The sequence below is a fragment of the Elaeis guineensis genome, chromosome 5, assembly GCF_000442705.2.
Source record: "Elaeis guineensis isolate ETL-2024a chromosome 5, EG11, whole genome shotgun sequence".
In the NCBI taxonomy this organism is placed as follows: Eukaryota; Viridiplantae; Streptophyta; class Magnoliopsida; order Arecales; family Arecaceae; genus Elaeis; species Elaeis guineensis.
The window spans coordinates 106,958,604-106,983,873 of NC_025997.2; the positions used below are offsets into that span (position 1 = coordinate 106,958,604).

The 25,270-nt window shown below is 36.9% G+C and overlaps 2 protein-coding genes across 3 annotated transcripts; one reads left to right on the forward strand and one right to left on the reverse strand.

Annotated features, from left to right (window-relative positions):
* Positions 1–3,237: 3,237 nt before the first annotated feature.
* LOC140857841 (uncharacterized) lies at positions 3,238–4,033 on the forward strand. The gene is made up of 3 exons (XM_073257027.1): positions 3,238–3,348; positions 3,442–3,801; positions 3,902–4,033. The coding sequence occupies exons 1-3, from the start codon at positions 3,292–3,294 to the stop codon at positions 3,977–3,979; spliced, it is 495 nt and encodes a 164-aa protein (XP_073113128.1). The 5' UTR covers positions 3,238–3,291; the 3' UTR covers positions 3,980–4,033.
* A 5,202-nt stretch (positions 4,034–9,235) lies between these two features.
* Positions 9,236–18,727, reverse strand: LOC105045419 (uncharacterized). Of its 2 annotated transcripts, XM_073258047.1 has the most exons (13): positions 18,449–18,727; positions 18,184–18,297; positions 17,061–17,171; positions 16,911–16,973; positions 16,698–16,811; positions 16,452–16,602; positions 16,256–16,332; positions 15,967–16,188; positions 15,812–15,898; positions 15,209–15,328; positions 9,924–10,016; positions 9,593–9,775; positions 9,236–9,452 (listed from the first exon to the last, which is right to left on the reverse strand). In XM_073258047.1, exons 1-12 carry the CDS (start codon positions 18,629–18,631, stop codon positions 9,716–9,718), a joined length of 1,395 nt encoding a protein of 464 aa, XP_073114148.1. In that variant the 5' UTR covers positions 18,632–18,727; the 3' UTR covers positions 9,236–9,452; positions 9,593–9,715. The 2 variants fall into 2 exon arrangements, with proteins under 2 accessions (XP_073114148.1, XP_073114149.1); XM_073258048.1 differs by lacking the exon at positions 18,449–18,727 and having other exon boundaries at positions 17,061–17,225; positions 18,184–18,303.
* Between the last annotated feature and the right edge of the window lie 6,543 nt (positions 18,728–25,270).

Below are 25,270 nucleotides of genomic sequence, written 5' to 3' on the forward strand. Positions count from 1 at the left end.
CACAGATAGCATCTACACAACAGCCAAGTAAACATTTATGGAAAAAACGAAGTATCTTTTTTGACTTACCTTATGGAAACATAATCTTATTCGGCACAATCTTGATGTCATGCATATAGAGAAGAATGTTTGCGATAATTTACTTAGAACATTTTTAAACCTTGATGGAAAGAGCAAAGATAACATGAAGGCACGTCTTGATTTAAAAGAAATGGGTATCCGACAGGAACTTCATCCTAAAATGCTTGCTAATGATAGAATTTATGTGCCTTCTGCATGTTACACAATGTCTGCTCGAGAAAAAGATAATTTTTTGGGAGTTTTGAAAAGTATCAAAGTACCCGATGGATATGCATCGAATATTTCACGATGTGTGCATCTAAAGGATCGAAAATTTTCAAATCTTAAAAGTCATGATGGTCACATATTGATGCAAGATATTTTTCTAATAGCTTTAAGATCGTCATTGCCGAAACAAGTTGTTACAATTGTACTTCGATTATCATCATTCTTTAAGGCATTATGTTCCAAAGTTATTGATCCTCGGGAACTTGATCAGTTAGAATCGGATATTGCAATTACACTTTGCCAGATGGAAAAGATTTTTCCTCCTGGATTTTTCACTATTATGGTACATCTGCTCATTCACCTAGCTTCAGAAGTTAAAGTTGGTGGACCGGTACATTATAGATGGATGTATCCTATTGAGAGGTATTATTACAAATCTTAAATCTTTTGATAATTTTATTAGAAACAACAGCATACTGATATTTTAATAAATATTTAATTCTTGAAGGTATCTTGTGCGTCTTAAAGATTATGTGCGAAATAGAGCCTATCCCGAAGGCTCGATTGCTGAAGCATATATTGCGGATGAATGTTTGACATTTTGTTCAAGATATCTTCAAGGTGTAGAGACTATTTTTAGTCGACCTCAACGGCATAATGACTTTGTGGAGAATGCAGAACTGTATAAGTTCTTAACTGCTGAAAAATTCTTGGGAAGAGGTGAAGGTATTGTACTTGATTAAAAATCCTTAGCACAAGCACATCGTTATGTGTTACTTCATAGTGACATAATATCTGACCATCGCAGGTTAGTATATTTAAGGAATGACATCAAAATTTAAATTTTATATTAGATATAATGTTCTAAATGATATATTTATATTTTATGCAGTGAATTTTTAATTTATCAGAGACGAGCCAATCATAACATTCGTCCTAATGCAAGGATTGAACAGCAATGGTTGGTCGAGTTATTCCCTATGTGGCTTTCGAATCAGGTGTGATTTATATTTAATTATGGGATATATTAATTTTTGATACATATTTAATATCAGATAACTCAACTGCACTTCGTCATATCATTTTTTGTTAGGTATCAAAGATGATGGAGACAAATAATTCAGATGAACTAATAGCTCTTGCTCGAGGACCTAACAAGATTGTGAATAGATATAATGGTTTCATAATTAATGGCTTTAAATTTCATACTAGAGAACGGGAGAAATTTAGAAAAACACAGAATAGCGGTGTTATGGTGGAAGCAGATGGAAAATCCTATTATGGTGCACTTAAAGATATCTATGAGTTGGATTATTATGGAAAATTTAAAGTAGTACTGTTTAGATGTGATTGGATAGACATAAACTCACCAAGGGGTTTGAAACAAGATGCAAATGGATTTACACTTGTAAATTTTTCAAGGTTGATACACACTGATGTGTTATTGAAGGATGACCCATTCATTTTTTCATCTCAAGCTCGTCAAGTATTTTATGTACAAGACGCAAAAGATAAAGATTGGTTTACTGTCATCAAAACAAAACCTAGAGACTTATATGATATGGGAAACCAAGTGGAGGATGATGACGATGACACTTATACCAATGTATGCCCTACAATTTTGTGCCAGCTGATGATTTAAATGCTACGACGACGTTGGTTAGAACAGAATTCGAAGAAAACACTACTGCTTGATTGTTACTGGTAATAATTATTTATGATGTATATATTTTGCATTAATTATTGTATTATTTTACTCCATATATTAACTGATTCTACCTTTTATTTATATAAATGCTAGGTGACATCATGCGTCGCAGGGGACGATATGCTGGTGTGCAGTTCCAGTTTTCACAGACAGAGGCCGGTACGTCTTCTTCAGCACAGCAGCCTGAGGCCAGTTCAGCTGCACAGCATTCTGAGCCCTGTCCTTCATCATCAGCACAGCACGATCCTCCTGTTCATCAGCCAGATGATGAGATACACGTGCAGGATATATATTATCTTTCATGTAATTTTTTTTTATTTCATTTTATGTATATTTATGATATAGTTACTTTTATGTATTTTTTACAGATGGATCCGGGAGAGTACGCCCCAGACGCGGACCCACAGTAGTACGAGATGTGTGGCAGATGCGTGAGGGCGAGAGGATTGTTGTGGAGTGCAATCAGCTAGGTCAGCCAATTAAGAAAGCTGCCTGCTTATTGACTTCATTTTTGGGGACTGTTGCTCGGAGGCCTCAGCTATGTCCGTTGGGCTATGCAAAATGGAATGACATGCTTCCAACGTACAAAGTTGAGCTCCTCCGAGTTATAGAGGTAATGAATTGATGTTCATACTGTATATTAATTGTTAATCATTTATATAATTTATTTCATTTAATTTTTTTTTTTATAGAGCAAGTTTGTTCTCCCTCCATCCACTCATGATTTTGTAATGAAGTCTCTCAACCGCAAATGAAAAGAATATAGAGCACAATTGAAGAAGGACTATATGAGACAGGGTATGACAGAGGAGGAGGTTGCTAGGAATTGTCCTCCTGATGTACCCCCTCATCAATGGATGGAGTTGGTTCATTATTGGTTCTCCGAGAGGGCACAGGTATATTATCTGTTTATTATCTTTTTTTCCTAAATATTTTATAAAAATATTGATTTTTATTATATATTATATATATAACAAGTTCTTTACTTTATTTTACAGACTTATTCTGCTATTGGTAGAGCTGCACGAGCAGCTCAGTCTGTTCCTCATACATCGGGGTCGAAGAGTTATGCACGACTCCACAGGAGTTTGCATGTTCCTTAAACTTTCATAATTAACTTTTAATTTTTATGTTGAAATATTTATATAACTAATATCATTATGTATCGTGGACCATGTCTGTATCATGATACTCATATATTTTTTTAAATTATCATAACTGTTTGCTTAAAATTGAAATTATTTGTGTAGGAGGATGAGCATGGGAGGGAACCCGGACAAGTGGAGTTTTACCGGATGACTCATACTCATCAGGATGGTACTTTTGTTCGAGATGAGTCAAGAGATTTATATGTACGGCATTATTAATATTATATTTTTTGCAATGATTTAAATTTAATTTTGTTAGCTATTAATGTATAACTCTTGTTTTCAAAAAAAATACAGGAGAAGGCTACATCTCTCATTACGGAGCGTGACGACGAGTCCGCAGCATCTACGCAGCAGAGCCGTATCGAGGCCGAGGTATTCACAGAGTTGATGGGACCAGAGCGCTACGGCCGAGTGAGGGGTTATGGAGTAGGAGTCACCCCCACTCAGTTATCTGAGGTTAGTAGATATACGCAGCATGCTGCAGCAGATGCTCAGGATTCACGCGTTCGCAGACTCGAGGCGGAGATACAGGAGATTAGACAGAGTCGTGCCGCTGAGATGGAGGAGATGCGACAGAGCCGTGCCGAGATGCAGGCTATGAGGGGACAGATTGATCACCTTACATCTTTATTAGAGATGTATGGTTCATCTCAGGTAAACACATAATATTAAATATATATTTTTATATTAATTTAATGATTTATATATTTTATTTATAGATATGCAAATCATGCTTTTGATATGTTTCTTGTAGGCTCCTGGCATATCAGGCACCCGTCGAGATAGCGGCACGTCACGTGGAGACAACGACGACCATCCGCCTGCAGATTGATATTATTTTATTTTTATTGTATTTTTATATTTATTTATATTACTCTTGATTGTAATGGACGATTAGTATTTTATTTTTATTTATATAAAATATTGTCTTTTGGTTTGATTAAATTTTCTATTTAAGTTTGCTTTTGATGTGAATGATGGTGATTGTACAGGTGTGAATGTGAATGTGGTGATTGTACATGTTTATGTTCGAATAATTGATATGATTTCGTACAGGAATGTATTGTATTCTTTTTTTTTAGATAATATCTGTATTTTTTTTTTCTCTTAAAACCTTTAACGACGCTTATAAGCATCGTTAAAATAATTTTAACGACGCTTATAAGCATCGTTAAAGACAAAAAGCCGACGCTTCGAAAAGCGTCTTGGTAGACTGTACGGTCACGCGGAGTCATTAACGACGCTAAAAAGCGCCGTTAAAATTACTTTTTGCGACGCTTTAAAGCGTCGTAAAGATTTACATTAACGACGCTTATAAGCGTCGTTAAGACAAATTTAACGACGCTTTAAAGCGTCGTTAATGTAAATATTTACGACGCTTTAAAGCGTCGTTAAAAAATAACGACGCTTTTAAAAAGCGTCGGCGCTATTCGTCCCCACTCTTACATAGTCGACGCTTTGCCGACGCTTTTCGAAGCGTCGTAAAGCGAAATAGCGACGCTTTAAAGCGTCGTTAATGACCATTAATAACGTCGTTAATGACCATTTTTTCTGTAGTGAGAAAAGTCTCGGCCAAACATTAAGCCATATTGGTTTGTACTTGCCAAAACCAGTTTTTAGCTATGTCACTTTATCTTTGGTAACATTATCTTAAGGAATTAAAATCTTAATAGATAATGAAAATGATGCACTCCTTGGATTCACTAAAAGTAGTGTATAAAGAGGCTTTCAACTATCTTTTGAAGGTCACCAAATTATACAATATTTCAAAATAAAGTTCTATGTTTATTATATTTAAATTAAATTTAAATAAAATATGCCAACAAACTTCAACTTTCTGCAAATCCATCATAAAAATTATTATTAATAGCTTATGATCCTTCACTTCATTATAAGGTAACATACATTTTCTTATTTAACTTCATGAAAACATTGTAATGTCACTTATGATTTATAATAAAAGGTCATCGTTTTATAATCCCATGAAATGCAATTCAATCAAAACTTACCTCCTATTGTGAACTCTGTGCATACATATCAAATCCCATGCAACACATGCATCTAAAACTAGTGTGTAACTAAAACGGAGGCTCAATTTGTGCTAAGCTCTCTATTTGCTATGTCAGCACCTGCATTAACAATGTCATCAATATAATTTTTTATTTTAAAAAATAATTAGGCTCTTGTATCTATTATATTTTATTCTATTTCTGTCATCTATTGTATTATATCTATTTCATATTGTAGTTTAAGAACAGTTTGGAATAGGACAAAAAAGTGCATCCCTACATGTTATACACTAGTTGATTGCAACAATGGAGCACATTCTTCATGCATGATAGTCCTTTTCAACTAATACATTAAGAGTATGATAGAGAGATATGGGTGAATTTTGAATCTCAAGAAGTGGGGTCGTTGCTTCATTTGATTAATTATGAATTTTTGAATGTGATGGAAATTTCTTGAGAAATATAACGGAGAAGGTATTGTTAAATTGGAGATAGCAATCAAGGCCATTTAATGGCAACAACGAAATATTTATACCAACAAGAAGATCATTTACGTTGGCATAAAATATTTATCAAGTACCATTAAATCATTCCTTCTATTGGTAGCGAACTGCCACATTATTTGTTTACATCCAGAAAACAATGCTCCTCCAATGTCCCGCTGCACTCTGAAGGTCCAGTTCAAAAAGGAGTAGAATGTCAGACTGTTGCCTTTTGATCCCTATTAATGGGAGTTTTGTTGTCCTTTGTTCCTTCATCTTGCATGGGGCATTTTTTTTTTTTTTTTGGTAAAGAAACTATGGGGCTGCCCGATGGTTGGAAGTCTTCTTCGAGGAATTGTGGTGGTTGGCTCCGGGATTAGACGTTACAGTCGTCAAAGGAGGGATCGGGAATTAAATTCTCCTTTTTCTTTTTCCCTTCTCCCTATCTGTGTTGTAGACGTCGAGATGGTGCATGAAAAGTGGACATCTACTTGCTATACTATACATCTAAGGGATATGCAATATATACACTACTTAGTTACCTACAAAACAAATATTAGCAAACAAATGACATGTCAAATTGTTATCCAATTCTTCAGCCTTGAGAAAAGAAGAGAGATGGGAGACCAAGTGTGTTTCTTTAAGAGCATGGATCCTCCGTGGTGCATTGCCTGCAGTGTAGAATATTGTATAAACCCTAAGGAGATGGATGGCTATCAAATAAGATAATTTATAAGTGCATACTATATTATACACGGCGTATATTATTTGATGGCCATCCATCTCCCAATGGCAGCCATTGAAAGCTGCACAACACTCTATGATGCAGCTTATGCATCATAGACGACCTTGGTTGGTTCTTTTATAGTTTTCAAAAAAAAAATTATCTGTAAAATGACTCCCCTCACGACTACATACACCTTTCAAAAAGCACATGTATATGAAATGAAAAAATATAACAACTCAGATGCTTAATAGTGCAATGCGACCTGTGCACCATAATGTTAATCATCCATGGATGACTGCTACCAGAAGATGGACAGTCATCGAATAATATGCACCATGTATAACATAGCATGCAGTTATGAACTACCTCATTTGATGGCCATCCATCTTTTGATGCATCCACGATTGCACAGCATACTGCAGGAGATCCATGTTGCTCAAAATAGCAAACCAGGAGGGGAGGGGTTTAATAATTCATCTTATTTCTTTGGTCTTGGTTTTTTTCTTTTTCTTGCTTGTTTCTCTTGCATGGGATGCAGCTGGCTGTTGGCTTTGCTGTGATACCAAACTCTCTATAAGGCCCACTCTTTTTGTTTTTTTTTTGGTAGGATCTATTGGCCCACTCTGGATGATGCATGGAGATGCCTCATTGTCATGCACATCTAGCTTTGTGGTGTCACATCCATCATATATAATTAATATAGCTCACCACTTTACCAGAGGTAGCAGATTGGACTGGCGGAGACTCTAGCACGAGAGACCATTGGTAGTCCCCGGGAATTTTAGGTGATGAAATGAGTTAAGAGAAATAGTTAGTGCGCTTCACGGAAAAAGAGGTGGAGAGGATCGGATTGAACTTTGGTTGTGGGTTGCGAAGATCTGGGTGTCAAGGCCAACTTCAGTGCTGACGGGTGATGGAAATGAATGAGAGGTGGCTTGGATTGTGGTGGAGACAGAGAGGCAAGGAAACTCGGAAAGAGGAACGTTGGCTTAAAAACGAAGAGCTTGAGCCATTTCAAGGAGATGCCTATGTTGGGACAAAACCATGTTGTTGTGGTGAAGTATGCCACAACCATGAAAGAAGGCCTCATTTGAGTAGAAAGAAACTCCGACCCGCTGCCAATTCTAACGGTTAGCATAAAAATATATGAGGTAGGAAAATGTTTCAGACTGTTTTCATCAAAATGCCCATGTACAGCGCCTGTAAAGCGTCAACTACAGTGAGAAAAAATATTCACCAGCCTGCGTAGGCGTCGAGTATGTTCCCCAAATGCACCAGTCGAACTGGAAACTCACTTTTATTTGAATATTTGACGATCCTTAGGGGAGTGTTTGAGAAGGTTATGTAAGTGCTGAAAGGAAATTTCGTTACAAAGTGCAGGCATATATATGTACCAAGGTCCTTGTAGAAATAAACCCTACTAAACTATCCATGTTGAAAAGTCCTGGATAACACAATGACCAGAGAGGAAAATAAGTGACAGCACAACTGAGATCTTTGGTGAGTTTCCTAACAGATAATAAACTGAGACTGAATGTTGGAACATAAAAGTGTATTAGGAAGCTTAAGATGAGTAGAGAGTCTGCAAAAGTTTGCTGTTGAGTAGACGAACATTGTGAATAATTATTTGGCTGGATTTGAGTAGTAAAAAGGTCAGGAGAACATATCATATGATTGGATGATGCTCTTATATCAATTATACATGCATCTTGGGAGTTGCCTGCTAAATCGGTAGTTAAAGGGGATGATCAATATCGAGCATGGAGAGCGGATGTGCATGTTGCACCAGCGAGGGGCAAGGCACAACAATATTGTGGGTGCTTAAAGGATTCCGGTTTGTGCCAGCATTTCCAACATCGGAGTTTTTGTTCCGGTGATTGCCTTGAGATTGGCCTGGGAGATTTAGGCGATGCTCACAGACATGGCTGAAGTAGTGATGGCAGTCAATTTGAACTCTTTATACCATGCTGATGGTTATTGCCGCAAAGAGGAGGAACAGTTGTAGCACCCTTGCCACGGCCATTGGTGTTGAAGTGGTTTGCTGCCATGGCTACATCATCAAGAAGCTGGATAGATTGAACATGGAGACCTCATTGGAGGCATAGGCCTTGCTAAGCGATGGAAGTGAATCCATTGTAAGAATATTGCTACATACAATGGAGTGTGACTCATTATACCAAAGCAGTTACCAGGACAAAGTAGGTCACAACAAATTAAAGATAAACTGAGTTTAAACAAACTAAACTAAGGATGTTTAATTCACAGCCAAAATCGGAATAGAGTGGAATAGAAATCAGAATGACCATACCTCCAACATATTTAATTCACGACTGAAATTGAGAAATTAAATACTAAGGAAGAGAAGAGATGAGATGGATTTTGCAAATATGAGAAATTTTTGATCCCTCCAATAATCGTAATAGGAACAAAACTCTTTCCCACTGAACCGAACGGCTGAAATAAGAGCCAGTTATTCCCATTCTAGAGCCCAACCCTTCCCAACCAAGCAAGCTCTAAGATTAGCTGATCAGTTAAGCATTTAAGAAAAGATCCAAGAAACTTTGGCAATGTATCTAATTTGCTAACCTTCGCATGTAATGTGCCAATTCGTTGGATTCTACCTGTTGGTAGGGCACGGACAGCTTTTTCTTTTTCCACCGATAATATTTAGACGAAATTGTGACAACACTACCAACTAGTCCAAAAATAAAGTTTTCTCATCGTGTAAATTACTTAGACAGCATACCAAGAATATAAGGAACAGTTGAAAATCGATCAACAAATTATTCTACCTTTTTTGTTGGTTGGTGTCCATCATGGCCCAATGTATACAAATTCTTCTGTTTTGCCAAACTTCAAAATTCTTCAGCTTAGGAAAGAAATAATCACAAAGTACTCCATTACTTTAATTAAAACTTTTTATTTGTCACTACAATGGCATCTGAGGAAGTGAGTAGTGCACATTCCCACTACGCTCGTACCGCAGACCAAAAAAACAAAAAAAATCAGACAGATGACTCTTGCTGCAATGCTCAAAAATCAAAATACTGGTATACTCCAATCTATTTATGATAACAAGTGGCTCTTCTGCAAAATAAGAAGCCCAGCAAGGTATTAGAGCTGAAACCCGTGCCTAGAGCTTCCACACAATTATGACCAGGTTGATGTCATAATCATTGGAAAATAATATGAAAATCAATTAAATTTCATGGTCATTCTGAATTTACCTTTTGGGTGTATAACGGTGGTGCAATCCATCAAGCATACAAGATCAGTTTTCCGAGCATGGTCTACCTTCCTTGCAGTCGGAAGCAATTGCCACCTTCTCCTTTGCCTCACTGACATGACAATTATATTGCTCTCAGAACTTCTCCCAGAACAATTGCCCACTGAGTCCAGTGTGTTCCTCCCTGTATCAGCAAATCAAATAAATTCAAAGCTACCAAAGTGTAGACTTCGCCAAAATGTTTGAAGTCACTGCTATTCAGGTATTTAGGTTTCAAAATGGCAATCATGTTTCAAAATTTCTGAAAAAAGTAGTAGCATATCATGGTCTACCTGGCAAAAAACTGCAAAAGGTTCCCTCAATGGTCCATCACATGACAACTCGCTTGTACTTCCATCAATAAAAGTTCCATCAGCAAAGATTACCTGTTTCATGGTATATAAAATTTGCATTTGTTGACTCTGACAGTCTGACTTAAAGTTTCAGATGCTAATCTTACATTAAGTTCGGAATCGAGAAGAGTTCATTTAGATAGGAATAATTGACATTTTATTACAATTAAACATGAGGCCGTCCTCATTTAATCTTTAAGGTTTTTACCCATACCAAGATCCAAGTATCAATAACATTACAAATGGTGAAGTACAGTTGGATAACTATACAAGTTCAACATTAAAAATGATGAAATATATGAAAAAAAAGCACAAGGTTGTATCATATCAAAATTTGATCTTTCCTTGTGGCACTGACATATAAGCTGAAAAAGGTGCACAAATTATAACAAGTTATGCTCATACAGGCCAAGGTCTGAAAAACCGAGCTTACTTGTCCACTACCAGCTGATACACACTGCACCAATCCTCAGCCAATATGGTAGGGGACATATACCACAACACATGCCAAACCAGGAACCAAAATCAAAGTGCAAGGTTCGCCACTCGGTAGTCGGTATAAGGCCTTATACCGGTGCCAACCTATTACTGTGTCAGTACGAGGCCGCTTCAGCATACCAAGTGTTGGCACGCCCTCATATCGTGTATTCGATACTGAACTAGGATAATATGATATATCTTCTCTCGGTTTGGTATAGTACAGCAAATCTTGTCAAAAAGTATCGAGATCGATTGGGCCTGAACCAAAAACTATTTGGCATGAGCTTTTAAGGAATTTTTTTTGCTTGAAATTATTCCAAGATTCATATAAACTACTATGATAATTAGATGTCTATAACATTGAAATTTTGAATAGAAATGCTTCCTATAAAGAAGAGTTTAATTTTCCATTAATTCAGAAAACAATGGGATGCTAAAAGCTTAATTGTCAAAGTTAACATAAAAAAGCATTTCTTTAATTAAACCTATATGATCGTCTTAAAAGGTATAGGATGAAAAATTAAGAATATATTAAAAGAAAATCATGAGATATTTTTTGGTGAACAAAGAAAGTAATACGATCATAGATAATATAATGCAGCATAACTTGTTTTGATAATTATTAAGAAATTACATGTTCAAGTTCAAATGATTTTTTTAATTTATATTTTCATAGTTTAATGGATTGTTAAGACTAAACTCTATGGAATCTTATTTACTATTACTAAACAGTTTATATAAATAAATTATACTATGACAATGAAGATATAATGCTTTTATGGAATGTTGTTCTTTATAATATCAAAAAAAAAATTGTCTATGAAAATTTATTGCCTATTGACATCCCATAAGTCTCAATTTGTATCTAGAGAGTCCTCTCTCCTCTCCCTCGGATCTGTTCATTTGGAATTTGTGCATAGTAATTAGGAAACCACCCAAACTTCTTAGATCTTCATGGATATTTTTAAAGCATTTGATTTTATAGAAGCACTCTCCAAGCCATCCAATATTATATAAGAGAATAAATAAAAGTAAACCTCCCGGTGAAAAGTTAGTTTTGGGCAAAAGGAATGGAAAGAAACTGCTCCCATATCAGGGCAGCAATTGGCAGATGGCCCTTTCAAATCATTTAAATTGTTAAAACGAAGTCAGATTCTTTAAAGGCTTATAGCCATTGGATTTGTTAGTCGATTTTTGTGCTACAAAGTTCAGATTGACATCAGCCCTTAGATTTGATGTAAATGAGTCCTTCGTAGTTGGATCTGCTGGCCTCCTTTTTTTTTTCTTAGAAATATGGTGGCCTCTTTAACTGATCTCGGCCATTATATAAAACATATTATCCATCACCATTGGGTCTAATAAAGGGGTATTAAGATCAGAATAATTCTCAACCAAAAAATGCCAAACCAACCCAAACTGTGACAGTTCAGCCTAGGCTGAACCAAACTGATGCCGGCCCTGGACGGTTTGGTCGATTTCTACAGTCTGGGTTATAAAAAGGATCCCTCGCCTCCCGCTCAATGAACAAGAGTTTTGAGAGCCTTTGAGGGCTCCCTCACCCACTCTCTTCGCCTCACAAACTCCAGATAAGCTCCCCCCTCCCTCTCTCTCTTTCGGTCCATGTCCCCATCACAAAGTCTCGACCCTTTTCTCTCGCAGGATCCAGACACCCTCTCAATCCAGATGTTGATCATGAAGCCTTAAGACTGTTTCGAGCCCTTGCAAAGCCCTTCCCATTATCGGATGCCTCCCCATCATCATCTAACCCTTGTGAAGTTGCTTTGACTCACAGGTGAGTCCGGAGGCCTCTCTCTCTCTCTCATCCCCTTTCTTTCTCTCCTCCCTTACTCTCTTGCTTCCTCCCTCTCTCCGGTTCGGTATGCTCCAGCACCACATAGCCATACCATACTGAACCAATTGCCGGTAGGTACGGGCGCCAATACTGGTTCGATAGACCTTGTTCTCAACCATTAGATTAAATATATATATATTTGTTGCCGTAGGATTTGATAGGCTTCTTATAAGCTTATGGGATCTTAAATAATCCCATCCATTAGATTTGATGCAATAAAATCATTGCCATTGGATTTAATGGGCTTTCTTTTCTTTTATTGAGGATTCTGAGATCTTAGTTTATCTCAATTGCTAAATTTAACATTTAAAAAAGCATCACCATAGCATTTGATAGCCCTTCTAATGTGCCTAAGCCACCCAATAGGATTAAGAAAAAAAAAACACAAGCCATTACATTTGAAATAACTTATGTTAGTATCATATACAGTGGCTGGCTATTTAGTTTTGGGCTATCTTTGTGATATGTAAGGAATAGATCCAGTCGAATACATTTAAAAATCTGTAGGTAACTATGACCATTCATCTGTTCATTGGCTTTAAGAGCCATTCGATTGGTTATGTATGAACCAAATCCTAGCCTCTTAAATCTAGCTGTTAGATCTACTGCAAGTTTAGCTAGCAAATCTAGGTCATGCATTCGGTAACAAATAGCCTACGAAGCATTAGAATTGCCACAGGCTCTGTATTAGACAATCAAATAATAAATCTGGATACTTTATTAACCATTGGAGGTTATATCAGAATAAATTAACCACAGGCTCTGTATTAGACAATCAAATAATAAATCTGAATACTTTATTAACCATTGGCCTTAGACAATCAAATAATAAATCTGGATACTTTATTAACCATTGGATTCTGTAATAGGGTTATATCAGAATACATAGGGAGCAAAATCGCCCCAAGTTGCAGCAAAGAGGGTTGTCCTCTTTTATCCATGGTGGTGGCCATGGATGACATGCGGCCAAGGGATGCATAGTGCTGGTAGGGTGGGGTTGATGGGAGACTTTTCATTGGTTTTAGGAGCATGAAGAACTCCAGCAAATAATACGCTCCAAGCACCATATAGAAAATATGATCCATGTTTGGCTTCCTTAAACATGGTTTTCATTGTGTTTTTTCTTATTCCATTTCAATATTTTCTTCATACTTGTAATTTCTAATAGAAATGGACCACTGATTCTTCCCTTACTCCTTTTGAACTGTTCAACCTTTAATGAAGAGTGGAATTGAATCAAGGTGCTTAGAGGATCTGCAATTTGAAAAAAGTTTTGTGGTGAAGTTGAAATTTTCTACATATGCACCATCATCATTGTTGCTTGAACTGAAACCTCTAGATGCATGCAAGTTCTGAATTGTGATCTTTTTGATTTCCTATTTGTTATGCATAACAAAATCATTATTATCCTTTGAATATTGAATGCACACTTTCTGTATGGATCCATGTTTTGTAGATTGATCATTCCTATTTCATAAACAATTACTGAAAATGTCATTATGGTTTGGGATTAATTTGCTGACAAGTATTTAGAATTTTAATAAATTTGGATGGTTCTACCTCCCAATAAATAAAAGGTATTTAGAATCAACCATATTTTTATTCTCTTAATTTTTTATGGGCATGGAGTCAATGAAACAATTTGAGTCCATGATACTCAAACTTCATGAGTCATCACAAAGTGAGATGGTTTACCACTAAATTCATATGATTATTTTGATTATTTGATAAGATATATGTGGAATTACGAAAAATCATGCAATGTCATGATAATGACCCCAATATATCTATCAAAATGTCAGTCCATGCTACGATTACCAGTGGCTTTTCATAAAAATTTAAATTCGATTGAATGGATTCTGTGGCATCAACTTAACATGTGATACTGAAAATTACTTTTGAATAATTTTTATTTTCTTTAAACATTCTTATGATCTTTCTAGAACAGAATCATATTAGATTTATTATAGTTGCATGGGATAGAAATGTAATAATAGTTTAATTTGTTTTCTAATATGCATTTGTGCATGCATTTATTACCACTAGTCTAAATAAGTGTATGAATATTTTCAGCAAAGTCGCAAAAAGATACATATATAAGAAGAAAAAGATTTCTAGGATTGCGTGGCTCAAGCTTGGCTCATCCATTACTAAGCTAGCACAAGCTTGGTTCATCTGGGCTTGTGAATGCTAGCGAGTATTCTAAAACAATAATTTGGAGATAGTCGATATGGTAGGAGGTTCCCAATGGCATGCAAGAAGCATAGTGAAGAGATAGACCAACACCCTCCAATGACTATCCTCATTAAAAAATTCCAAAATCAAAAGCCCGATTTTGACCTTGGCCATGGTCAACTTGGCAACATAACAATGTTGCAGAGCTGGAAAGAAGAGAGGAAATTTTGCATGTAAAATGGAGGAAAGGAAGGATAAATGTAAGGAGGTGCAGAATAGGCATGATCTCAAAGTTTGACAGGTCAAACCTTGGGGCCATAGTGGATTTGGCTGTTTGGAATTAGCCTTCGGAGTAGGGAAAGCTAAGATGGGATCCAGCACTTTAGGAAAGTGAGTGGTCTTAAGGGTAATTAGAGAATTCAAAGAACAAGAAGAGAAAAACCTATAGAGATAAAGATCCTGGACACTAACATGTGAACATGTAATTTCAGAGTGTTCAAAGGTGTAATCTAAATGATATACATTTTGAATCTATATAATATTTCAAGATACCAAAGGAATTGCTTTCAATTCTATTATGAGATTATCATAGCATTGATTAGTGATTCTTATCCGAATGTCTATGGATCTATCCTAGCTTAATGTTATCGTAGAAAACTGAAATATATAACCAACACCAAACAATAAAAGGAACTAGGTAAATAAAACCATACTACACCTCTGACGCATATCCAGCAGTAAGACCAGCAACAGGTTTGACAAAAGATCCTATTGGGCAGTTTTTTTGCACAGCTTCACAGAATGATATGAGACGCTCTCGGCTTCCAAGTTGTACTGCCTGATTCAAATGTAGCAAAATATAAAATTATATTATGTTCACTCTGCAAACCACCATGTATACTTTTTTAAACAGCTTGGACTTTCTCAATTATTCATATTTGGAAGAAATAATTTACCAAGCTGTTCTGTTCTAATAAAACAGATGTGAAAATCTAATTGAAAAAAAGGATGAAAGAACTAAGTAGTTCTTTGCTTCAGCTATTGAATTGGCAAAGCCAATCAACAAGGTACAATGATGAAGCCCGATAAAAAACTTAAAAAGTTCAAAACCACAAGGTGACATCCACCACAATGCATTGTCATCATCATTTTTCAGGAACAGAAGAAGTGCATTGATGTTTAGATACATATAATGCCAACATTTCTGTGTTAACCAGCAGATATCTGCATCTATGAACATGTCTATGTGCATGTGCAGATGAATATACAAATTTATATAGGAAATATATGCATGCTTGGCGATGAACAGTTGAAATACAACCTGCACTGTATCATGACGAGGATCCTGTGGAATTGGTTGAACCTTATATCCCTTGGATGCCATGACTTCTGCAATGAGTAAACCTCCCTGAAAGTGGACATGAAAGAGAGTTATGCAAATAAAAACAGGGAGGAGATGTTGCTACTTGCACACACCTTGATTGCTTCTCCAACCATTTGGGGTGAAAGGAACAAGCCTTGAAACAATGCTCGCATTACATCACCAGGTGTAGATCCACAATCCACCCCTAAACCAGGTGCAGAAAGACGGGCTGCTGCTGCCTTAACCCATATTTTCTTCCCAGCTACATACCCACCACAAGGTGCGATTGTTCCACCCGGATTCTTTATCAAGCTACCAGCAATTAAATCAGCTCCCTGCCAGCCATTAAGTTAACAAAGTATGTGGTTCCTTCCACTGCACAAAGGGTTCTTTAGATCATACCACCATTGGAGGCTCACATGTTTCCACAAATTCACCATAGCAATTATCCACCATGACCATGCAATCTGGTTTTTGTGCCTGTAAGTATGCAGAAGACAATCAATCATCCATAACTTGTAATACCAAAACATGCATATAGAATGGTGAGGTATTGCATAATTCATGATTTAGCATTGAATTGATGTTGTAGGAGTTTCCTTGATCATATTTATTGCTCTCTGAATTTCTATTATGCTTAAGCCCCGACGCCATGAATAACCACAAGATCTCTGTATGAGTGCGCATTTTGTCTGCGGTCCCACAGCAAGGGCAAGGGCATCCCAGTTGAGGCCACCATCTTCTGCAAGCTGAAAAATGTTCCAGGTTAACCCTCTAGAAGAGCATCTCGACATCTCTCATGTCATACAGTGAAACATGCATTGGCGATAGACCAAAGAGATACCGGGACTTCTCGGTATGTTATTCCAAAGTCTTTCAGAGAACCGGAGCTAGAAGAATTTCTAATGCCAATAACTTCCTCTAAGGTGTCATAAGGAGCTCCAGCAACTGCTAAAAGCTGGCATAAAAGTCAGGCCCCAGCACAAGATACAACAATTGAGCAGGAAAGAAGAAAGAAACATTACTGTTTCTCTAGCAAAGTCAGAATATTGCTTACCTCATCACCAGGTTTCAGCAAAGCAAATAAAGCACAAGTGATAGCATGAGTACCAGAGAAAAACTGCAGGGAAAAAATTAACAAAGTGTCAAGTGCATGGGTAAAAATATCAACATAGTCAAAGGAACTTCAACAGAAGCTTTTACAAACCTGTGAGCGAACTATTGCTGATTCTGCCCCCACAATCTCAGCAAAAACATTGTCTAGAGCTTCACGCCCCCCTCCCTCATCATGACCATAGCCAGTGCATCCACCAAAGTGCTGATCAAGGCGAAACCATAACATTTCTGATCATTTATCCTTCCTTTAAGCCGACTGCAGATTATTAATTGGTATAATCATTGTAATAAAGGAGGGCTACATGTACTGTTCACCAAATATTAAAAGGGCATACGCCAAGCCTTGCCATGGTAAAGAACAATCTAAAAAACATTGACAAAAATACAGGGAAGCAAGTAAATATCAAAGCCCCCCTTCTCCAACCAGCCACTGTTGTGCAAGCTAAATAAGACCAAGGAAAATGAGATGGTAAGATCTCCAACTCCTTCCCAATAAATGTCCCAGAGTATGACACAAACACGGAACCCAATGAATTATCTGACAAGCTGATGTGGTATCCTAGATGCAACTGCTGAATTATTACAATGGTTGTAGAACAGGTACTGGCAAGTTGTGAACGTAACTTGTCACCAAGCATCCTTGCAGAAAAATCAACAGATAAGGCCGTTTCTTGATCAAACAAATACTACATTTGCATCCCAGTTCCTTGCAGGTAATTGGAGTAAGAATTGTTCAAGCTTATCAACGGAATCATCAACTGAAACTAGCTCCACAAAAGCAAGAATCGGTATAACATGATACCAGCATCACACTCTCCATCCCCTATGCAAAATAGTAATTCATCTTTTGCAGCTAACATAAATGCAAGACTAGTGTCTTAAGTCATCTTCCTATAACAATAATACACAATGCACGACTTCCTTCAATGTGTTTGACACCCTTAGCATGCATACAATAATGACAACTCATATCCAATTATTCTTTTAAAAAAAAAAATTTTGAAACATCATGAGTGCCAAATTAAGATCCACCGACTGACCAAATGCCACAAGTTTTCAACTTTAGAGGTTTCCCAACAAGGCGACCGCCCATAAATGTTTTAAGCAGTAAGTAAACATCTCTAAAACCAAAGTATAGCAGAAAGATAAATAACGTAAAAGATAACAAAGATAACAAAGAAGATAACTTTGATATAATCTCGAAATGAGCTCACATGAGATCCAACCCTGGCATTCTGAAAAGCCTTGAGAACACGGGTGGTGTTGTGCGCCACCAAGTTATCGACCTCTCTGAACTCCGAGTACAAGGAATCCACTGCTTTCGCTACCTAAACCCTCAAAAAGCGATAGAATAAATGGAATTTGGGGTTTGTATGTGACCCAGTAAACAGGAATCGACAATCGAATTGGAATTCAACAAAGAAATTTTATATCATTGTTTAATTCGGAGAGAAAAGGACGAGGATATGGGGGCCTGACCTCGGGAGAGAACGGGTGCGCAGGATAAGCAGAGGCGGCGCAGGATAGGGACCTGGGATGTACGGTTGGGCGTTCATTAGCAGGATAGGCGGCGGCCAGGGAGAATCTCCGGCGGGGTAGGGGCCGCAGGGAACAAGCGCCGCCGCTGGCGGCGGTGGCGGCAGCGGGCCAGGATAAAGCCATGGATTCGATTTGGTGGCCGACAGGACGCGGTCACGCAGAGCAAGGATATGGCCGGGTAGGGGAAGGAAGAGAGACCGAACCGCTACAGTTCCCAGTCAGACGGTCATTCTCCCCAGTTTAAACAGGGATCCCTAATTTTTAGTTTTTCATAAAAAAAAAATTAAATATTTCCGGAGATGAGAAAATTTACTTTTGAAAAAATTATAGTGATATCTCCTAACTACAAGTACATGGGGCACCCTCTCAGCTAAGGATGCAATTGAGCTGAGCCAAATTGAGTAAGTAGAGGTTAGAGCTCGATTTCATTCAAAATATTCAAGCTCAAAATTTAATTCGAGATCGATCGAGCTTTAATATCTAAACTTAAATTTGACTCAATCAAAAAATAAAAAAATAATATTAAAAATCAATTTGACTTAACTCGAATATTAACACAATCAATACTCGAGCTTGAGTTTGGGCTCAAATTCGATCCTGGATCATAATTAAAAAATAAGATTAAAAATTAGAAGTTAGATCAAATTTAAAAATATAAATATTTTTATTTTAAATATTTAATTAATAATATATATTATAAATAAAGTATAAATATATATATTCGACTAAGCTTATGAGCTTTCGAATTGAGGATTTTGCTACTTGAGCTCGACTTGAAAAATTGCTTGAGCTACTCAAACATAATAATAGTTGAGTGGACTCAAATCGTCCTCAAACTCGAATTGAGCTCGAGTAGCTCAACTCATTTGCACTCGTACTTTCAATTTTAAAAGTTTCAAATTAATCCTTCAGATTTTCAAATCATTCCAAACTGATCTTGCCATCTATCTTTGTTAGTAAAATGGTGTCATATGACTATCGTAAGATAGCATAAAATTTTATTATGACCAAAATATCCTTCATATCAGTTGTTTGTGAATGATGTTCTAGCACAAATCTTAAAACACTATTAGTATATAGCCCATGGTTAATGATCATCCACTGTATAGATATCGAAGCACTTCGAATACCTTCGTTTATCCATTTACACAAACCTCAAAGCATCTTTAGTATATAGCCCATAGTTGCCAAAAATCATCCACCACTAGGGCTGGCAAAATATGACCCGATCCATAAATCCGATCCATATTCGACCCGCCATAAACAGGTTTGGATTTAGGCTAAATAGATTTAGGTCATAAACGGGTCGATATGTTTAACCGGTTTAATAATTGGGTCGGATATGGATTTTAGATATCTGATCCGTTTAACCTGTTTAATCCATTTAATATTCAGATCGGATTGAGTCAAATAATCTATTTAATCTATTTAACCTATTTAACCTATTTTTGACCCATTTAACCTAACCTGTTTAACCTGTTTAACCCATTTAAGATCCGTTTAACCTGTTTAAAATATGTTTAACCTGCTTCTAACCTATTTAACTCGACCTGTTTAACCTATTTAACCCGTTTAACCTATTTAACCAATTTAACTTAATTTGATCTATTTAGTAAATGGATTAAACGGATCGGATCGGATTACCTATTTAATAAACAGGTCGGATTCATATTTGATTTTTTGACCCATTTAATAAACAGGTCAGGTTTGGGTTGACGATTTTCTGATCTGATCTGTTTATGATCCGATCCGTTTATAACCCGACTCGATCCGATTGCCATCCCTATCCATCACATATCATAAAGCACTCTAAATACTTTCATTCATGTACTTGCACAAATCTCAAAGTATCCTTTGTATATAACCTATAGTTAATGATCACCCATCATGCAAATCTCAAAGCACTCCAAACCACTTCATCTATCTGCATAAATCTCAAAGCACCCTTAACATATCTCCCATAGTTAAAGATCTCCCGCTATATAGATTTCAAAACCATCTAAACATCTTCATTCGTCCACCTGCACAAGTCTCAAAGCATCCTTAGTATATGGCCCATAATTAAAAATCACCCACCATGCATATCTCAAAGCACTTTGAACTTCTTCATTCATTTGCTTGTATAGGTCTCAAAGCAGCCTTAGTATCTAGTTTATACTTGAGGATCACCCAATGCACAAATCTCAAAGCACTCTGAACCCCTTTATTCATCTGTCTATATAGATTTTATAACATCCTTAATATATGACCTGTAATTAAAGATCACCCACTACATAGATCTCCAGCACTCTGAACCTCTTCATTCATCCATTTGCATATATTTCAAGCTTCATTGACATGTGGCCTATAGTTAATGATCGTCCATTGCACAAATCTCAAAGCACTCATAACTCTATTCATCCAACTCACATATCTCAAAGAATCCTTAAATATAGCTCATTGTTAATGATCATCTATCGCACATATCTCAAAGCACTCGGAACCTCTTCATTCATCTGCATACATAAATCTTAAAGCATCCTTAACATATAGCCCATTGGCTTAAGTTAAGGATCACCTACAATACTCTAAGGACGATGGTATTTTGGTTATTTGTAATGGCAGACTAACATCATCCATTGGTTAGAAAGTATAAAGGATCAATCTGAAGCTTTTTAATATTGAGGCTTTGAGGGGGTGTCTTTGAGAAATGTCCAAAATAGAGGTATCACTATAATTTTTTCTTTTTTTTTTATTGATTTATATTTTTTATATCAAGTTTTTTAAAAAAAATTTATAGACATACATGAGACAAATGATATAAAGATGTTTTTTTTTCTTAGAGAAAAAACAGCAAGGAGCTACACAATGAAATTTGTTGTATCTAGGAATGAACCAAGGATGGTTGTTCTCAAATAAAATGAACCATATGGGACATATGAGAACATATGGGACATAGACACTACATATGTGGGACTGCAGATCATTTTCCTAACACTCAACAACTCCTCCAATGCATTTGCTTGTAAGAAGTTTGGGATTCCAGATTAGCGCTTGCGGTGGCTAGAGATTGTTTACTTGATGACATGCTAGTCCCACTAGCAGAATATAGGGCAGCATGAGAGAGTTTTGTGCATACAATAACCATATTACAGACATATCACATTGTATTGGAAGGGAACTCCCAAATAGTCATCTCTTGAATCTCTTGATGATAGATCTTTGAAGGCTCAAAGCAAATATCACCTCAAATATGTTGTTAAGCATATTTTTAGAAAGGCAAATAGGGTGATGGACTAGATGGCTTCTTATATAGCTGATCATTGTGGCTCGATACTTTGGGAGCCTTCCTCAATTTTATCTACTTGTTCTAGGGACGTTATTTTAAACAATGCAAACAGTGATATTTATTCTAAGGCTTTGTAAAGCAGCCATACCCCTACCCCCTCCCAACCCCCATCCCCACAAAAGAACAAAAAAAAAAAAATTAAGATAGTTATAGGAATTCTAATATGCCTTTTATTGGTTACTAGATTGAGCTAGACTAAATCAATTTGTACCAATTCATAATTTTCTTTCTGAATTAGTGAATTAGATAAATAAGATTCAAACCCATTTGTAATTTGATTTTTTTACTAGGGTTTAAATGGATTAATAAGGATTTCAAGTTAGACTTAAGATCATAAACCTAGCCCATCATTTTCAGATTTTGGATTTTAGTCAGATTTTGGGTTCACTCTTGACATGGGAGAAGAATCCACAAGCAAACATACACGCTTGGTTAGCAATAAATATATGACCTTGACTCTAAAATTTAAAAGCATTTCAAGCTGTCTATAATTCACAAAAAATAAATAAATGCTCCATTTTTTCCTCCATCTCTATATAGCTGTAATCAAGATTTTAGATCTCAGAGGATAGGAATATCTTCTCCATAGAATAGGATGCCATACTATCGCGCTCTATCCCAAAATGTATCTTCTTTCTCTCTCCTTTTTTTTTCCTTTACTTTTTTCTTTGTTTTATTCTTTTCATTTTTTTCCTTATTTCTTCTTTTTATTTTAGGCTTTCTTTTTCTTCTTTTTTCTTTCCCTTTTTTCTTTTTTCCTTCTTCTTTTCTTTCTTTTGTCATCCCTTCCTTTTTTTTTTGCTTTCTTTTTTCTCTTTTTGCTTTCTTCTTTCCTTCCTTTCTTTTCATTCTTCTTTTTTTCCTTTCCTTGTACTTTCTTCTTTCTTTTAATTTTTTTCCTTTTTCTCTTCTTTCCTTGTTTTCTTTCTTTCCTCTTTCTTTTCTTTCTCCATGTGATGGATGGGCTTTAAAGTCCTACCTCTATCCTTATCCTTTTTCTCAGAAGGATCTGATGGGATGGCTGGGACATCCTCCATTCTACCGAAACTTCAAACTTCTTTAGAACCTCTTTCTAAAAGACTGGCCGGAAAGTATTGTTGGATTTCACCATATATAAGAACCCATGATCTACCTAAATTATAGCAAATATTGAAGAAAACAAACTATTTTTTCAAAGATAATTCAAGCATTTCCATATTGTCTTTGATTTTATCCACAACTTTGATTTTAGAAAGTTTATATATCACATGATAGACCTAATGACTTCTCCAATCTAAAAGTGGAACTGATCTGAGCCTGCATGTCTAGACCTCGTAGTTCCATATTCACATAATTTTAAGGCCTACATAAAGCAATTTTTTTATAGCTTGAATATTATGAAAGTATTTTCTTGGGGGAAAAATGTAGTGGAAGGGAGGCTGCAGATCGCTCGGAGGGTAAATCAATCTAATTCTGATGGTTCTCAATGGGAACTAAAATTGAATCAATTGATGCCACTAATATCTCAACCCAACATAACCTTAGGCCATTTGAGAATTGTTAGGAGTGATCTGGAATGGATCGGTAATGTATAAAGACTTAAATCCATTGTGACCCATTGGGTCCATATCAGCACCTCTCAAGCGGCCTAATTGTTGTGATTTATCTGATCCACGATCGGTAAATATCTATCCCGACCCTTGGTCGGAGGCTATTGTCGTCCGATCCCTGGTCAGTCAATTTCTGGTTCGATCTCTAGTCGGATGGTTCTTTATCCAAAATCCTGAATGAAAAAAATTTGATTCGATCATTGGTCGAAGAATCAACTGGTCGATCCTTAGTCGCATTCGATCCTTATTCGGCTTGCATATCGAAACAATCTCTGGACAACATAACAACTATAGATCGGCTAGACTTCTGAATCAACCCATCTAACCGAGTCTTGATCGAAAAACTATCAATCCCAACTCCTCGTTGGCATGCCACACTCTCTGATCTTTCTTTGAAAATGGATCGACCAGCCTTAGGTTTAAAAGGCAGGTACCAACTAGATACAGTTGTCATTCCTATCTGGACATAACTGCTTGATCCGAAGAATCTTGTCGGTATAACCGCTTGATCCGAAGAATCGTAACCAAATAACCACATCAGATTTAGCCAGTCTATCTTCCAAAAGTGCTTACACAGCTATCTCCTCTATAAATACTCAAACCTTGAGGACCCATATAAGTAATCTATTTTTATTAAACTCAAAACTCTACTTCTTTGTTTGTACATTCTGACTTGAGTATCAAAGAATCCTTATCGGAGCACAATTCTTTGATCCAAATTTTTTTGCAGGTTGCTCCAGCACTGCATCTCTTTGTCTTCCGACATTAACCATAAACAAACTGCAACAGATAAAGGAAGGGTTGAATCTCTAGTCCTATAAAAAGAAGTAGACAAGTTAGAAACTCCTAATGATAGCTCCACACAGGACTTCTTCCCGATGAACCGGCACCTCCACTTTTTGATAGGTGCAAAATGAAATAAATCATTCTGCCCCTGCACCTTCGGTGGCGGCAGAAGTTCCCGCACAAGTACAGCAACCTGCAGCGGTGACCATGGAGTAGTTCAACCTATTTTTTTAGTAGGTGCAGTAACTCACAGCTGTCGTTCAGGCAGCGATCTAACCTCCGTCGACACCATGATAGGCGAATCAATTTCCAAATCTCTCCAACCCAGTGATTAGCAGCGGATCAAACCCAAGAATCGAGGAGATAGTGGTCTCCGAGTCCTCCGTCAGGGCATGATTCAACCTCCGACCGACAATCTCCTCCGCACTCTAAAGCGCATACCAACTTAGATATGGAAGTCAAGTGAAGACTTCGAGAAATGGATCAGAAGATCCAGCAGATTTGTAACAATCCGTCAGCACCATCCGATGGATTCGATTCTGAACCATCTTTTGTGGTGAGTATTCTTCAAGAGCCAATCCCACCAAATTCAAGGTTCCTCTACCAGAGAACTACGATGGGACTACAGACCCCGTCGATCATATCAACTACTTTCAAGCAGTTATACTTCTTCAGGATGCTTCTGACACTATCCTGTGCCGGATCTTTTCCTCCACTTTGAAGGGGGTGGCCTGACATTGGTACTTCAGTTTAAAGCTGACTTCTATTCACTCTTTCCGACAGCTGAGCCAGACCTTCGCTGCCCATTTCATCACCAACCGATGATAGGAGAAGCACTCGGACTACCTCCAGACCATCAAGCAAAGGAGGGCGAGTCCATTCGATCTTACGTAGCTCAGTTCAACAGAGCTATGTTAGAAGTTCGCGACCTAGATCATTCGATCGCAATATCCATCCTGAAGAGCAAATTATTGATGGATGACTTCAAAAAGTCACTGTTGAAGACCTTTCCTCAGGATTTTCTAAAAATACTAGTTCGGACAGAGAAATATACCTGAT